General features: G+C 36.8%; 1 protein-coding gene across 4 annotated transcripts in view; it reads right to left on the reverse strand.

The window, feature by feature from the left end:
- Positions 1-14,868, reverse strand: part of SYT1 (synaptotagmin 1) — a 360,537-nt gene that overhangs the window by 72,649 nt on the left and 273,020 nt on the right. For 3 of the 4 annotated variants that reach the window (XM_042793237.1, XM_042793238.1, XM_032999903.2), the window contains 3 exons: positions 11,239-11,361; positions 7,862-8,029; positions 4,328-4,495 (listed from right to left, as the gene is read on the reverse strand). In XM_042793237.1, coding sequence (XP_042649171.1) covers positions 4,328-4,495; positions 7,862-8,029; positions 11,239-11,361 — 459 coding nt within the window. The remainder of the gene's footprint in view (positions 1-4,327; positions 4,496-7,861; positions 8,030-11,238; positions 11,362-14,868) is intronic. The other variant, XM_042793239.1, reaches the window with a different exon arrangement.

A 14,868-nucleotide genomic window follows, 5' to 3' on the forward strand; every position in this document is an offset into this window, starting at 1 on the left:
GGTCTACAGAACTCTTGGTGTTAGACACTGGTAGGTCAAAGATTATTCTCCTCATAGAATAAGGCTCTGCTTCTCCACTGCTTTAAAGGGAAATAATTGTTTCTGCTCTTCCCTATATTCCCTAAAATTTCTTGGAATGTTTGCTACAACAGGTTTTCAATTTAAGTGCCAATATAACAAAATGTCTGGAGGGAAATCAGTTGAAGTATTCAGAAGATGACTCTCAGTATGATTCACACTGCTGTGAGCAACGAAGAGGTCTGTCTGGCCTTCTGTACTGGAGTGATAACAGATATTGGGTGCAGTGTGTACTCCGATAAAGTTAATGGCAGTGACATCTGGTAGATGACACAGAGGAGCAAACTCCTATCTTCTGTTTTTTAACACTCTGTGCCCAAACCATTATATGTCAGACTTGGTAAAAGTGAATAATCTTTCAGTATCTACCACTCTTCCCTCCCATGCTCTCAGTCATATGAGACTGAAGGACTATTAGATAAATCACCTCCATATATTCACAAGGACAGCAGAGCTAAAAACAGCCAGAGAAAAAGGATTCAAGGTATGCAGCTCAATAGTAGTGGCCTCCCCAATATTTAGTAGTCATTGTACAGACTCCTACATTCCCAAAGCCCTCTCACATGTAAGCATAACAAATGCTTACATAAAGGCTTGTACCTTCAAAGTGCTTCACCAACATAAATATATTAATAAGACCCTTCCCAGAAGAGAAGGCAGTGTCAGAGAGACGCCATTCAAATGACTGGGTTGTGAGAGGTAGAGCTTCAAATATTTCATTAAACCTTCATCCTCTGCCATCAATTTCAAGCCCATTTAGAAAAAAGGATGGAAAATACAGTGGAGCTTTATGAGCAAAAAGAGTAACTGCTCGTAAAATGATTTTGCCCTCTATGATTGCAGTGTTAATTAAATTGTATATTCTGTCATGTGCATCAACTGAATTTGACATAAAGTGAAATAAAAATAAGATTTTTATACTCAGTTTGACTGATGCCATCTAGATGGTTCTTTCAAAGTGATTGGTGACAAGTGCCACTGATGTGCTTTCATATACATCTTGTTTAGGGATCATAATTAAACCATTAAGGATAGTTTAGCATCTGATACTTAATTGCAAACTTACTATAGAATGCTAGTTAGCACTAGACTGTTAAGGACTGACAAACTAACCTAAGTGCTGTAAGGGCAAAAAGGGAAAATATAATGTGTCATTCTTCAAATATTGCAGAAAACATACAGATATGCTTTTCAAGGATAAATTCATTATGCAGTTATAACATGTAAAATAGTCTGCAAAAGATTTGTTGGTAGTAATAGAATTACATTTGTCATACATTTTGGATGAAATCCAGTTGCTTAGGTTTTTATTTGTTTTTTGTCATGTTTTCCTACAATTAGTAAGCCAGATTGCCATTTCATGTTCATGATCACCAAGAGACATGCACGTGTTTGTTGCTACACATCTGGCATAGGTAAATCACGTTAGCCTTTGTATGTGCAGCACTGTATTTGCTGATTCTGAAGCCAGGGTACTGCTTGGCCGCAGCTTATCTGCTGTGAATTCTGCAGCTTCTGCTGTGTCAGCTGGTAACAGAATTATAGCAACAGGGCCTCTCCCACCTCTTTTTGTCCCCTACTTATCTCCTGAAATCTACTAGAATTTGTATGGCATCTCTGCTGCTGAGCAGGGGCTGGAATATCAAAGATGTGAGGTACTTGGCAGAAGTCAAATATGGAAATAATATATGATATTTCCTGGGAAACAGCTCCCAAACCACTGACAGATGTGACTCTTGGTTCTTGGTAGACATTTCGTTTCTAAAATGGGCTAAACAATTCTCTGAATCAAGCTCAACACATATATGACAGAAGTAGAGGTTCCATAACAGAGTGAAAATAAGTGAAGACCTTTTGGATTAAATACATTTGACTGACTAACATCCTGAGTAACTGGTTTCTGTGGGGTCACTTTTTATTTGTACAGTAAGCTCAGGAGCTGTTGTAGGAAAGCTACAACTAATATATATAAAACTAAGATTAACAAAGTCTCCAACTAACCTAGGTTATGATATTTTTCCATATTTATTGGATACTTCGCATGCTTATGAGCATAAAGATGCAAAAATGGAACAGGAGACCTCCTGTATTATGAAAAAATGTTTAGGATTTGGTGCAAGCAGTGTTTCAGGATGTTTTCACAGGATGATATTGCCCAGATTCTTATAAATAAAAAAGCCATGCATCAATAGCTTCAAAAAGGCCCTATCAAATAACTTTATGAAAATGACAGTGTTTTTCCTGTATATAGAGTACCTGAAATCTGAAGAAAGGCAAGGGCAGAGGCTCAAACAAGAACTAAGGAAAACTAGTTTCTTCTAGTTAACACGACTCTCCTGCAAATATATTCGCATAGACAAATTGCAAACACATGTAAAAATACACATCTATCAGTTCATTTGGGCTCTGAAAGCACAAATAAGGTACAACCTAGGTTTTATCCCTATTGCAAACTATTCAAAGTTGTTGTAATACTCTTCTAATATCCAAATACTTTAAGAATTATTTTGTTTAATTGCCTTATTTTATTTTAATATAAAGTTCTTTCCAAGTCAGAATGCATTTTTGGAAGTAGCTCACACTGTATTTCAAGCAACTTTAACATCGTTTTTTATTAGCAGGATATGAACTTTATGAAGCGACCAAGGGACTGAGTCAGGTGTCACTGTGGACATAAGCTAGAAAAGTCAAGAGGCAATGTTCTATGCCACAAGACAGATGAAACTCCACACTAATGCATACCATGTTATCTGTTACCTATGTATGAGGATATAATTGTTTATGTTCTAAATGCTTAAAGTTATACTAAAAAGGTGAAGGTTTAATTCCTCTTTCCTTAGTATTTGGCTTCTTTTATGTGTTTTGCAACAGAAAACTATGAAACACTTTGATATCACACACAATTGTGCAATAAAATTCCACTTTGAAACTTAATAGTTTGGAAGGATTAGTACACTCTGATTGCATGTTTCTGTGCTGAGGCTTTAAAGGAAGAGGGCCCTTGAACTGCAAACTTCCTTTTAATCTTTTTTCGTTTTCATCTTTAGCTCTAAGAGTGAAAGAAAAATGCCCCATACAGCATGGATACCGATGTCACATGCAATAAGAGAGCCTTGCAAATACTGTTACTATGAAACATTGCCATGCAGAATACTCTCAATGTAGTGGTGGCTTTCAAATCAATAAGCAGCAACAGAAAGTAATCCGAAAATACAGTCTTTTGAAAAAAACAATCAAAAAGGCAGGAGAGAAATCTACCATTTTTGAAAATCTGAGAAGGCTGCATGGCTCAACATCTACTGAATTTTTTACAACTTGTAGTCTAAATCCAATGTTCAGGTTTGTCACTTGCATTAAGAAAAGATTTCATGCAGAGATTGTCCCTTTAATTACAGAAACTAAGGTTTAAATCCAAAGCAACTCATTAGCTAAATTAGACAACGAGCAACTCAGGCTCAGATTCCTTCTTCTCCCACCAGAAAATTGAAGCACGCTGTGCCTCTGACTATTATGAGTGGGCAGATATTATCTAGCAATCAAAGGAAAAATAATGTAAAACTGAATACAAAATAGTCTTATGAAAAGCAAAAAGGTGGATGTGCCAATATGAGCAACCTCACAGGATGCACAATTCAGTGATGAAGTATTTCCAAAAAGTGTCTTGTGTACATGTTGCATTATACCTACTAAATAATGAACCTACAGGATGCTGGCACATAGAGGAAAATAAAAAAGGTGATTAATATTTGAGTGAGATGCCGTTCCAAGGTTTTTGTCAAATGTATAATTCTAATCAATAGATATTATTGCATAGCAGCTCAATAAAACTATAAGGTATTTCAATGAAAACCTATCATTATCTTCATACTCAGTAAGATACATTGAGATCCAAATATTGAGAATGATTATGGCCACAAAGCAGCCTAAATGCACACTGCTCTTATAATTCAAATGCAAATTTTATGTACCCAAACTGCATCGATTCAAGAAAAAATCAAACTCATGAAAACTTTCTTAATATGTTGCATAAAGTATCAAAAAGATTGAGAATAGGATTAGCAAAGGAGAATGTACCGTTCAATAAGTATTGGAAAAGATGCTTATCAAAAATTTATCAGGTGAAGTAAGTCTGAGAAACGCTGATAACAGATGGGAGCTGTCTCGGCAAAAAAATGTTGCGAGTTTGACTGTTTCTCTAGCTGAGGATAGAAGTGTCCTGGGGGAAAAAAAAAATAATGATTTTTCTTACCTCTTCCTTCTCTGCACTTTGCAAGTCTCTCCACTCCTCAGTGACATGACCAAAGTCCACTGTGTTCATCGCAACCTTATACTCTCCAATGATATCATGTTTGGAGAAACGATCAAAGTCATAAACTGCCATCACTAAAGTTTTACCACCCAGTTCGGAGTATGGCACCTGCAAAGAAGATAAAATGACAAACTCTGTACCTGGGACAATAAAGATCAGGCCACCACAATGCAAATCTATTTCTTTGGTTTATCAGCTGTCATCTCAGGTAAATTGAACTGCAGAGAAAATTATGAGGTGTATTTGTTTCAGAGTCACCAGATGTAGTATTTTTTGAGACCAGGCTTTGGCACTCGATATAACAATGTGGCAGCTCACTCATCAATCCCTGGGTTTTTCTCATTCTACTTCAAATCATTTTGTGGGTGATGAAACTGAAACAGGAAGCCCAATTATTTGCACTGAAGACACGTGAACTTTTCACAGTGATGTCTTTTCCCCAATAAATCAACTGTCATCACTCAGAAATGGGTAGCTCCCAGACTGATGAAAAAAAACAACTGGCTTACTGTATCTGACACAAAGTAATTAGACACTAAATAGTTCTCTTACAGTGCCACTACCTATTACTTATCAAGGCATATTTTTCTTTATAACTTTCACACCATATATGCTAAGGTGCTTTCTAAGTCAGTGTATGACTAGAAACTGTGGCAGGAGGCCAAGTTCTGACATTCTCCAGCTGATCTGATGTGATTCAGACAGATGCTGTGGGTTAGAATGTTTGAGTCACATTTTGAATATTCAGATGAAAATGCGCAGTTCAGGTAAGCTATGCTTGAGCGGCTGTCTGGAGAGGTCTGATTTAGGAATTGTTTGGACTTACACTGAACACTTTGTCAATATGAGTATATTCTGCAATTATAAATGGCTTCCATGGGCTTCAGTAAACATTTCTCTATTAAATGACTATATAAAAATAGAAATGAAAGCGTGGCATTATTGTTGATCTTGTAACCTCTGTATGTTCCAGTCTGTTTAAACCCTAGGACTATTTTCTTTTGTTACTGTTTGGCTTCAACTTGCTTGTTAAAATACTAATAACATGAGTAGTTTTCCTTTTCTGTAACATGTTATATAATGCTTAAAAGAAGCTTTGCAAGTTGAGAGCCAGCTCCAGCTTCCATTACCGAGTACAACAGTTTCAGTGGGTACAGCGTTGTGCATTGTAGTAAATACTACAGCCAAATCTATTTTGATTCTGTATCTTATTTGTAGCTTCTAAAAAACTATAGAAAGCAAATGTATGTGGAAGACAAAATTCTAAATAATCTCACATTTATTTTCACATAGCCTCAAGAACAGAAATGTTCAAAGTTTCTTTCTTCATCAGTTTACAATAGTACTCAATGGATCCTTGTTATTTGGAAATAATGAAATGACTATATTTATTATTATTTACTTTTCTTTAATCATTAACTTGGCCTCAATAGAGCTTATTTTAGCTACCTTCCTTTTTAAAGAAGATCGAGTGACAGTGCTTTGTCCATTCGTTACCTCTAAAGTAGCCCCAGCCTCCAGCTTTGTTCAGGACTACTAAGGATGTCCTCAGCTCTTGTGAAGGGTTGCTCCCCCTCCCTGCTTTCTGTTCTGCTCAGAGATACTCAGCTTCTTGATTCAATGAAGATGAGAACTTTGTAGTAGGACATGTATAGAAGTCTTTTTCTGGCACAGACGTGTCACTCCTTTAGACATGAACTCTCTTCCCACTTTGGGTCTGAGGAGGAACACCTCCCTCTGCCAGACTGGTGTAGCCCAGCTAGGATTTCTCAGCTTCCTTTTGGCAGTGCAGTGCAGGTATACAATTCAGACAGCTAGAGCCTGATGAACACCTGCACCCTGGAACGGCACCGTGGATGTCTGGGAAACAGAAATGAAAGGGGGGACTACCACAGAGAACCACTCAAAGAAGAGAAGGAATGAGATCCAGGGCTCAAGATGCAATGCAGCAGAAACATAACCCCTCTCATCACCATGAGCCCTTCTCTGGGAGGAAGGCAGGCAGCCCACTGCTATGCCCTGGGAGAAGGTAAAATGGGCCTGGGCTGCCTGGTGGGCAGCTTTGCCAGAGAGAGGGATGGGAAGGGTGCCAACAGAAGCTGTGCACCACCTGAAGTGGGTCACAGCAGTAAGGCTCTGCCCAAGTAAATGAAATATTGTCAGTAGTTCCCGTGGAAGTTATTTATTACAGTTGCAGCACTAGTTAAATGATCACTTGTCTTTTTCACTGTAGTCCCCAGAACAATGATAGTACTCAACATGCCCTGTTGGTTTTCTCTTGAGTGCAGACTACAGTATCCAGGGGATGATCAGTACCATATTGGGATGTACCTAAAGACTCTGTCAGGCCTTGCATGGAAAGCAAACTTTCTTCTGGAGCGTAAAATTCAAATGTTAAAGATGTGACTTAAAACAAGTGGACATTATAGCCCAGGAGTGGATGATCTGATTTATAATTTGTGCCTTCATCTTAGATGACAGCATTACTGGTTCTTTCTTTTCTTTTGTGAGCTGCACAGGAATCTGTAATTTATAACTCTGTTTTCTTTTAAATACTCTCTTAGGAAAGCTCAAGAAAAAAAAATAACTTCCCACAAAAGATTATTTTTGTGAACATCTTCAGGGGAAAAAATAAGCTTATATATGCAGTAGTAGTTCTGGCCTCCAGGGATATCTTTCTCATTGAATGATTACATAGCCTGAGTCTTTCACTGTTCCTGTTTTCAATCTGTAGCTGTCATTATAAGACTGGGCATAGAGAGAAAGGCCTAAAGTAACAGTAGAGGAATGTATAATAGGAGAAGCCCTATGAAACATGCTGCATAGCGTTCCTTTATTGTATTTAACTGTGGTTTAGGTACAGCTGTAGTTTTAGAAAAACATTGATAGATACTATTGGAATGACTTAAATACTGAAATGTAAGGCTTAGCTACATTTATTTAATTTGTATGTTATTAAACCCGAGACATGATTTCTTCTCATATGTAAAGCAGCATGGCAAAGAATTGCTAAGACAAAGTCTAGCAAGATTAATATGCCATAGTGTCCTTCACCCATTTACCTTCCCTGAGTTTTAATTTATTTTTGAGGGGAAAAGAAACTGTATATTGAAATTCATATATCAGACTACAAAGATATTTAAAGAAAATGCTGGTCTAGTGAAACTTACCTGACATCTGTCAAAGTGCCACTGTTTTCTGACTTTCTTGTAAGTTTTATCCAGCCATAAAATATGGATCAGATTGTCATACATCAGGATAACTGAAGTGCCTAAAATCAAACTGTGCCTTTTACACCTACAGAGGTTTGATCCTATGTTATACCATTTTCATCACAAGACTGAATATCACAGGTTTCTACATGAAAAATCACTATGCTGCAGTTATGAATTGACTAAGACGTCTAACTTTATAGCCAAGCACGAGATACATTCTGGTTAAATAAAAAAGTTTCAACAATTATCAAAAAAATACCTTGAATGTAAATTGCTCATTGAAAACAGGGTTAAGGGTCTTTCTGTGGACTTTAGTCTCATATTTCTTCTTCTTATCAGGCAGCAGGAAAACTTTCACGTAGGGATCAGATGTACCACCCATATCTAATGCAGGCAGCTCAGCTGCTTGAATAATCCCAACCAGAAGCTGAAAAGAGAAAAACAGCAGAATGAAATTTCAAATAGTTATTTCTAAAAAAACTGTAACAGAGAAATACACATCCAGACACTATTTCTGGTCTATGAAAAACTATTCCCTGCCCCCCTCCAACCTCCCCCCCCCGGAAGGCAAATGAAGCAACACTATAGACTTCAGAAAACTAATTATGGCAGATGCAGACTGTACAAAGGCTGTTTTTAAGCAGAAAATAGGTTTTCAAAGGGCAGCTGATTACAGCTAAATAGAGACTTCATCTTTTTAAAGACTGCAATCAAATAACTTTCAATTGCTTTCTCCTCTTGTGCATTGGTTTTCTATGCTGGGCACCATGAATAGAAATCACATTATTAAATAATCAAGAATGCCTAATTTTGACTATAAAATTTGTATTCTAAATCCCTGACATGTAACCTTCCCCCCAGCCAAACACAAAAAGGTGATATATCAAATGCAAATCCTCAGACAGATCTTTATTGAAAACAAATGGATCTTTCAGTCTTCCCTATATTTAACTTCTCTTGTTATGTATACAAATGGACCTAGGTAGTAAACTAAGGACAGCATTTTCAGAAAATAGCCTGTGAAACTAACCTTTGGTAACTAAATCCTAATAACAATTTGTAATCTCATTGCAAAACAGAAAAAATAGCTTCTTAAATCTCTTATATAGTTTTAAAATTAAGACTGAAGCATATTTGAAACTTGTAAATGCCTTGGCCATTTTTAAAGTATTATACATGAAAGTGTTATGTTATTTTATCTAGACATCCCAGCCTGTATTAGGCCTCATCAGCATAATGGAGTTGAGAAAAATAAAATCCTTTTAATCTTTTTTTCATAGACACAGTACTAAGGTAAACATCCCATTGACTCTTCAAGGTCAATCTGGAGACAAGATATTAAGAACTGAGAATGAAATCAGAACATTTTCTTCTAAATCAGTGCTTCAGTCACAATATATTTGCTTCTCTCATGGATGAATTGTTTAAAATTGGAAACAGAAGCTCCAACAACTGGAGTAGAGAACAATATAGTCAGTCTCGGAAAGAAGCTTCTGGCTTCTGAGAGATTCATCGAAGTTGGACTTATTTTTCTCAGTTTTAAATTCACAGTATGGCCTGTATGCTTTTCCACCTATAGAACTTGCAAGCTCCATGAAACATTTTCCTTTAGCTGTAAGAAACACTTCTGTCTCATTCTTATTCTAGTTGCATAACAGTTCACAAGTACATGGATAGGCTCAGGATCTATATCAAGTCTTTTACATCAAAGAGTGAAAAACAAGTCTATGACTTTTAGTTAACAGAGTGGAAAAGCAATTCAATTCCCTTTTTAAATTTCTCTCTAAAATTGAGGCATCGTGCTCTGGACAATATACTGGTCATCTTGTCTCCATTCTTAACCCTGTGCAATATATTACCCAGATTTTTGGTCTGTAGTGTCATGCCACCATGCTATACTAAACTAACTAAATCCCCACTTCTACTCTTTTATATCATCTATCCTCTGACAAATTCCAAGCTGCAACATAGTTTAGAGCAGCAAAATAAAATAGGAACCAATAACTCAAATAATTTATTACCTTAATTAAATACTACACACTTTTACAGATTTGTTGCTCTCCCATCCTATTTTCCTTTGTAAAATATAGTTCACAAAATCAACATTTTCTTTAATAAAATTCACACAGAAAGTTTGTTTCCATATTCTAAAGAAACTCAGATCCATTTGTCAGAACACATTTGCAGCTTTTCCTTTCCCCCTCTTTAGATCTTCTGCTTCTGAAGGGTCTAAGGCTTCATACCAATTTCATACTGATTTCAAGGAGGATCAGTGTGACTCATCATGTGGACAGGGAATTTGCTCTGGGAGTTGAGGAAAAGCTCTTTTAACCACAGGTTCTCGAAAGGCTTCGAATTCTTTTTGGCTCTTGCATTAAAAAACAAGCACTAGTAGTCAGAAGATAATTGAAAAGGCAGGGAAATCCTATATATTATGCCAGGTCATAGCTGGGTGTAAATACCCTGCTGCTGACACAGAAATTTTTCTTAATTCCTCCTGTTTTTTTTGTCTTGCAACAAGTAAGTGAACAGCATCAAATAAAGAATCTGAATGTGGAAAAAAATCACAAGTACACATGGAAGTCAGTTCAGACGAAGAATAGGAATTAACATGGATTTAAGCTCAGCAGTCATTTCCTTCCCTAAATAGAGAAGAACAATGTGGTTTTGACCAAAGTTGTCAAAAAATGAAATGCAGGATACGTATTCTCAAGTTCTCCAAAAGTCACACAGTAGAAGTGAACAAATCAGATATGTTGGTGTACGCTGGTCCAAAGTTAAGCACAGCGAAATTTAATGTGAGGCTGTGAATTGGTATAATTGACAAATGTGATCCCAACCACAGCAAGAGGCCAGGGAAGGGAATGAAATATGACCTAGTTCAGGATGTGGCCAGCTCTGTTAAGCAGGTCGATTCTAGGTCTACATCACATTACGGTGTCTATTCCTACTGAAAACTTGGTATGCCAAAGTTCGGTCTTACCAGCTTCAGAGTAGGGTACCGAAGGAGTATCAGTCCTTGACTGGAGAGATTCTTATTGTCCAACTTTCCTTTTTTTTTGGGGGAACAGCCCTTTTTATTTGGACTTTTGTTTCAAACTAAAATTTTCTTGGCTAGTAGATGTACTTTCATGGAGAGCAATAGAACCTGATGCAGCCAGTTAATAAGGCAAAGTGCACACCTGATGAAGTGAGAGAAAGCTATTCCTGGCAATCTTACTAACTTGCTAAAAAGATCCACAATGAATCAACTTACTTTTATGTCCCTCTCCTTTTTCCCTGCATCCTTTGTTTGCTTATATTTTAAATACCTGAAGGCTGAGGCTGTCTTCTACTGTCTGCATGCAGATTCCATATTATAATGTGGGTTGACATTGATTGGTGACGCCTTAATATAAATTATTAATAACCATTTGATAAAACTGTGTCTTCAATTTTGTTTAACTGTAATTTAAACTCCAAGTACATTGAATACCAATCTAGTATTACCTCTGTCATGAATCTTCAGTCTTGCTTTCTCCCTTTACTCAATGCAAACAGTAAGGATTTCAGAAATATCTACTATAACTAAATGTATTACTTCATTCTCCCCTTGCATACATAGAAATGAAATGTTACAGGCTGGTTGTTTCAAACCTGATTGTTTTGGAAGTCATAATCCAAAGAATATTGGATTTTCCCTAGTTTCTCCACTTCTTTGGGTTCTTCTTTCTCTTCCCCATCAGTCAGCCCAGTCTCAGCATCATCATCCTTAAGAGCCTAGAAAGAAGGAATGTAATATTCATAACTAAGGCAAACTCTTAAGTACCAGTTTAAAATAGACTCTGTCCTCAAATCTATTTTAAAGCCATTAAAAGCAAGCATGACAGCCGAAATCCAAATATGCAGTTCACATACGTATTTATATTATTTAGGTTGCTCAAGAAGATGTTATAAATCAGCAAGCAAGCAATGGAAATAGGAAGAAGGCTTCTTGGACTATCACAAGCAAGAATTGTTATAAAACCTGAAAGTAGAAACAAAATATCAACTCGATATTAAAAAATTCTTCTGGACTCACACTGGCTCTTAAAGAGGCACAAGGAGGCAAACATGCTATTAAATAAGCAAAGTCACACATTCATTCAAGTTAAGACTATCTTGGCAATGTCAAACCTGGTTGTGCATGCTGTGAATTGTTTGCAATTGGCACACGTTTCTGTAGGATTACTATGATAAAGAGCATGTGCTGTGGATGAGTTCTTCCTACAATCATATGCCAAACATTTTTCATGTTTATTTAGAATGAATATGGAAGCAAAGTTTTCACCATGCCATTAGCAAATGCATGTTTCTCCTTTTCCCTCCCTCCCGAGACCAATTTCCTTTTTATTCATTCTTGCTATAAAGCTTGGCTGAACCAAATTGATTGCAAGTTGATTTCAGTTTGCTTAGAAAGAAACACAAAAATAAAGAAATACAGAACTGTTTACAGCTTGGTCTATTGCATAAAACCTGCTATTTTTAAAGGACACAGCAGTTATCTCGGATTTTATACATAATTAAAATACTAAATGATGTAATAACTTTTTTTTTTTTTTTTTGCTGTACCAGAAAGCAGAAGTATTTGCACTGTGGAAAAGGGAATTCATACAATTATTAAATTATATGAACCATAACTAACTACATAGATATTATACCAGCAGATTCTTACCTCGGTAAAAACTGAAAAATGTTCAAAAGTGATATGACAAATAGTAAAAAATTGAGGAAAATGTGAAAATAAAGCTGAGTCTGAAAACAAGAAATCAATACTAAGCATTCATTTGGAATTGTTATTTATATGTTATAGTAAACAGTATGCTTACCTATAAAAACCCTATCTGGATGAAAATTCTTTCTATATGGAGCTTCTATTTGCACAAACAGACTATCAAGTGCAAGAATAAGATTTGCTATGTTCTTTCTTGTTTTCACAACATGAGGTGTTCTGAAGAAACCTACAGCATTTATAAACAATAGGTTGCAGCTGGAGCTCTCTGTCTGAAAAGACAGCAAGGCTGCAAAGTAGCTATATCCACAGCTGATGATGGTTGGTGAAAGAACGCACATGAAAGCATTAACATTCTCACTCAGCCATGAATGCAGTGGGGGCCATGCAACAGTTGTGTGGTGTGGTAAGAAGAAAGATTGATCTCTGAAGTAGAAAATGTTATTTTTCAGAAGCCAGATCTAAATTCGAAAGGTCAGACTCAAAACTGTACAGTATTAAGCAATTATTTATCTACTTTCTGAAATAAGCTAGAAATTCGGCTGGCACATATCAACTGAAATCAATGCAACAACATTGATTTATGCAAGCTGAGGAGCTGGGTTTGAGTTAAATATCTGAATGTTAGTGAATGATGGACTCTTTATGAGGAACATAAATTACAGTGTACCTGGATGAGATCAGTGGAAAGGGTAGGCAGTGGATGAGAATCACCTGTGATGTTGGAAGAGTAATACTTTTGAACTAAACCATTTCTATTTGGAAGGGCTGAACTGCCTGAAATGAAAATTCTTTTGAGACATTTTAGTCGTTGAGCTGCTAGTGAGTTCTCTGGCTGCAGCACAACATTTTTGTTAGTACAACAACAAGCGTGACACTTCAAAACTGACAGGCTCTATGGCAAGAGGCACAGCCCTTGCAGGACTATACATGGGCCTTTCAGAATATAGGGTGATGTGATTATGCCAAACACCTGGCTTTTGTTGGTAATAAAAATAAGCCTGAGGTTTTGTGATCATGGAAAAAAAGATGTGACTCAATCCAGCTGAAGCAACCACATTTATTTGAGACTGGAGACAACAGGAAGCAATAGCTCAGAGTGGGATGCTAACTCCAGGACCTGCTGTTCTGAATCATCTCAGTATTGTCCTAACAGAGGACTCCATGGTAGAAGACTGATAAACAGCTCCAGTACATCACTATTTCTGGGATAAGTACTGGACTTTCTGCTGTTCCATCTACTTTTGACCTGGATTTTGTTTGAGAGGAAATATCCTACAGCCACTCCTCAGGGATAAAATGGAGAATGAGGAGTCTGTAACTAATGCACCAAGGCAATTGTTACGTATCCATACTCTAGGAAAATTATATGCTCTTCTGCATAGCTGATCAACCCAGGAGATGCCAGAGATGTGGGTAACTCAATGTGAAAATGTTCCTACTATGAGTATGGAAAATATAATGGGAAGCTAACATCCCTCTTGCAAGGCAGTTTTGAAATGCAGGCAGAAAACATTACGTGGTTGGAAAACTCTTCTCCACAGGTTGCGAGAGGCCTATTGGAAGGTGAAAGCTATTTCCCAGGGGAGATGGAAAACACTGCACACTACTCACATCAGCGGGAAGCTATACTCTTGACCTTGATTCAGAAACACAGAAGTACTAAGAATGAGATGTTTTTTGGATTTGGCCAAGGTTGTGGTGGGGCGGGGAGGGAAGAAATGACAAATTATTATCTCTACAGCAGTCTGTACATAATAGTTTTTACCATCAAGAGAGGAATTTGCTTTCAAACTAGAGGCCAATGCTTCAAGAAGATGAGTCAAAGGAAGCACAGAAGTTTCTCATGTTTGATGCAGCTGCTGAGATCCAAAGAGGAAGAAGAATTGGATTGCATCAAAGTACCTGAAACACCCCATAGGGATTTTAATTTTGTATTAAGATTCTCTGAAAGATCAATATTTAATGGAATGGTACTGCAACCCTCAATTTATAGCACACTGTATCACACTATATTGGATCTTACTGTTGTATTGCTACAATAAATTAAAATAAGCAGCTATATTTTATTGTGTTTAGAAACAATAAAATATTTTTAATTATAAGCCAGCTTTTCAAGCCTCTTCAGCTGACACAACTGTAATCAGAAAGCCTGGATTTAGATGCAAAGGAATATAAGCCTGTCCTTTTCTAATACTTCTTTTAATTCCATGACATTTTAAACGTTTTTCTCTGTGAAATATGCAACACAGAAATGCATTATTGCATTGTGTTAGAGACCAGATTTATTTTTTCTAATTTGGGATGACTCTGAACTTCACTCAAGTGGTGTCTCCATCTCTGCATAACATATGCATAAACACACAACAATAAAACCTTTGTATCCTCTTACAGGTGTATAAGTATCTGAAAAATGTAGTCTTGTATGTAAGCACGTGTGGGAATGTACAAAAAAAGTGTTAATCCAATACAACCATGTGGTAATACATCCACATCTAATGAAATCAGTGAGTGGG

This window comes from Tyto alba, unplaced genomic scaffold, assembly GCF_018691265.1.
Source record: "Tyto alba isolate M040663 unplaced genomic scaffold, T.alba_DEE_v4.0 Super-Scaffold_2, whole genome shotgun sequence".
Taxonomy (NCBI): Eukaryota; Metazoa; Chordata; class Aves; order Strigiformes; family Tytonidae; genus Tyto; species Tyto alba.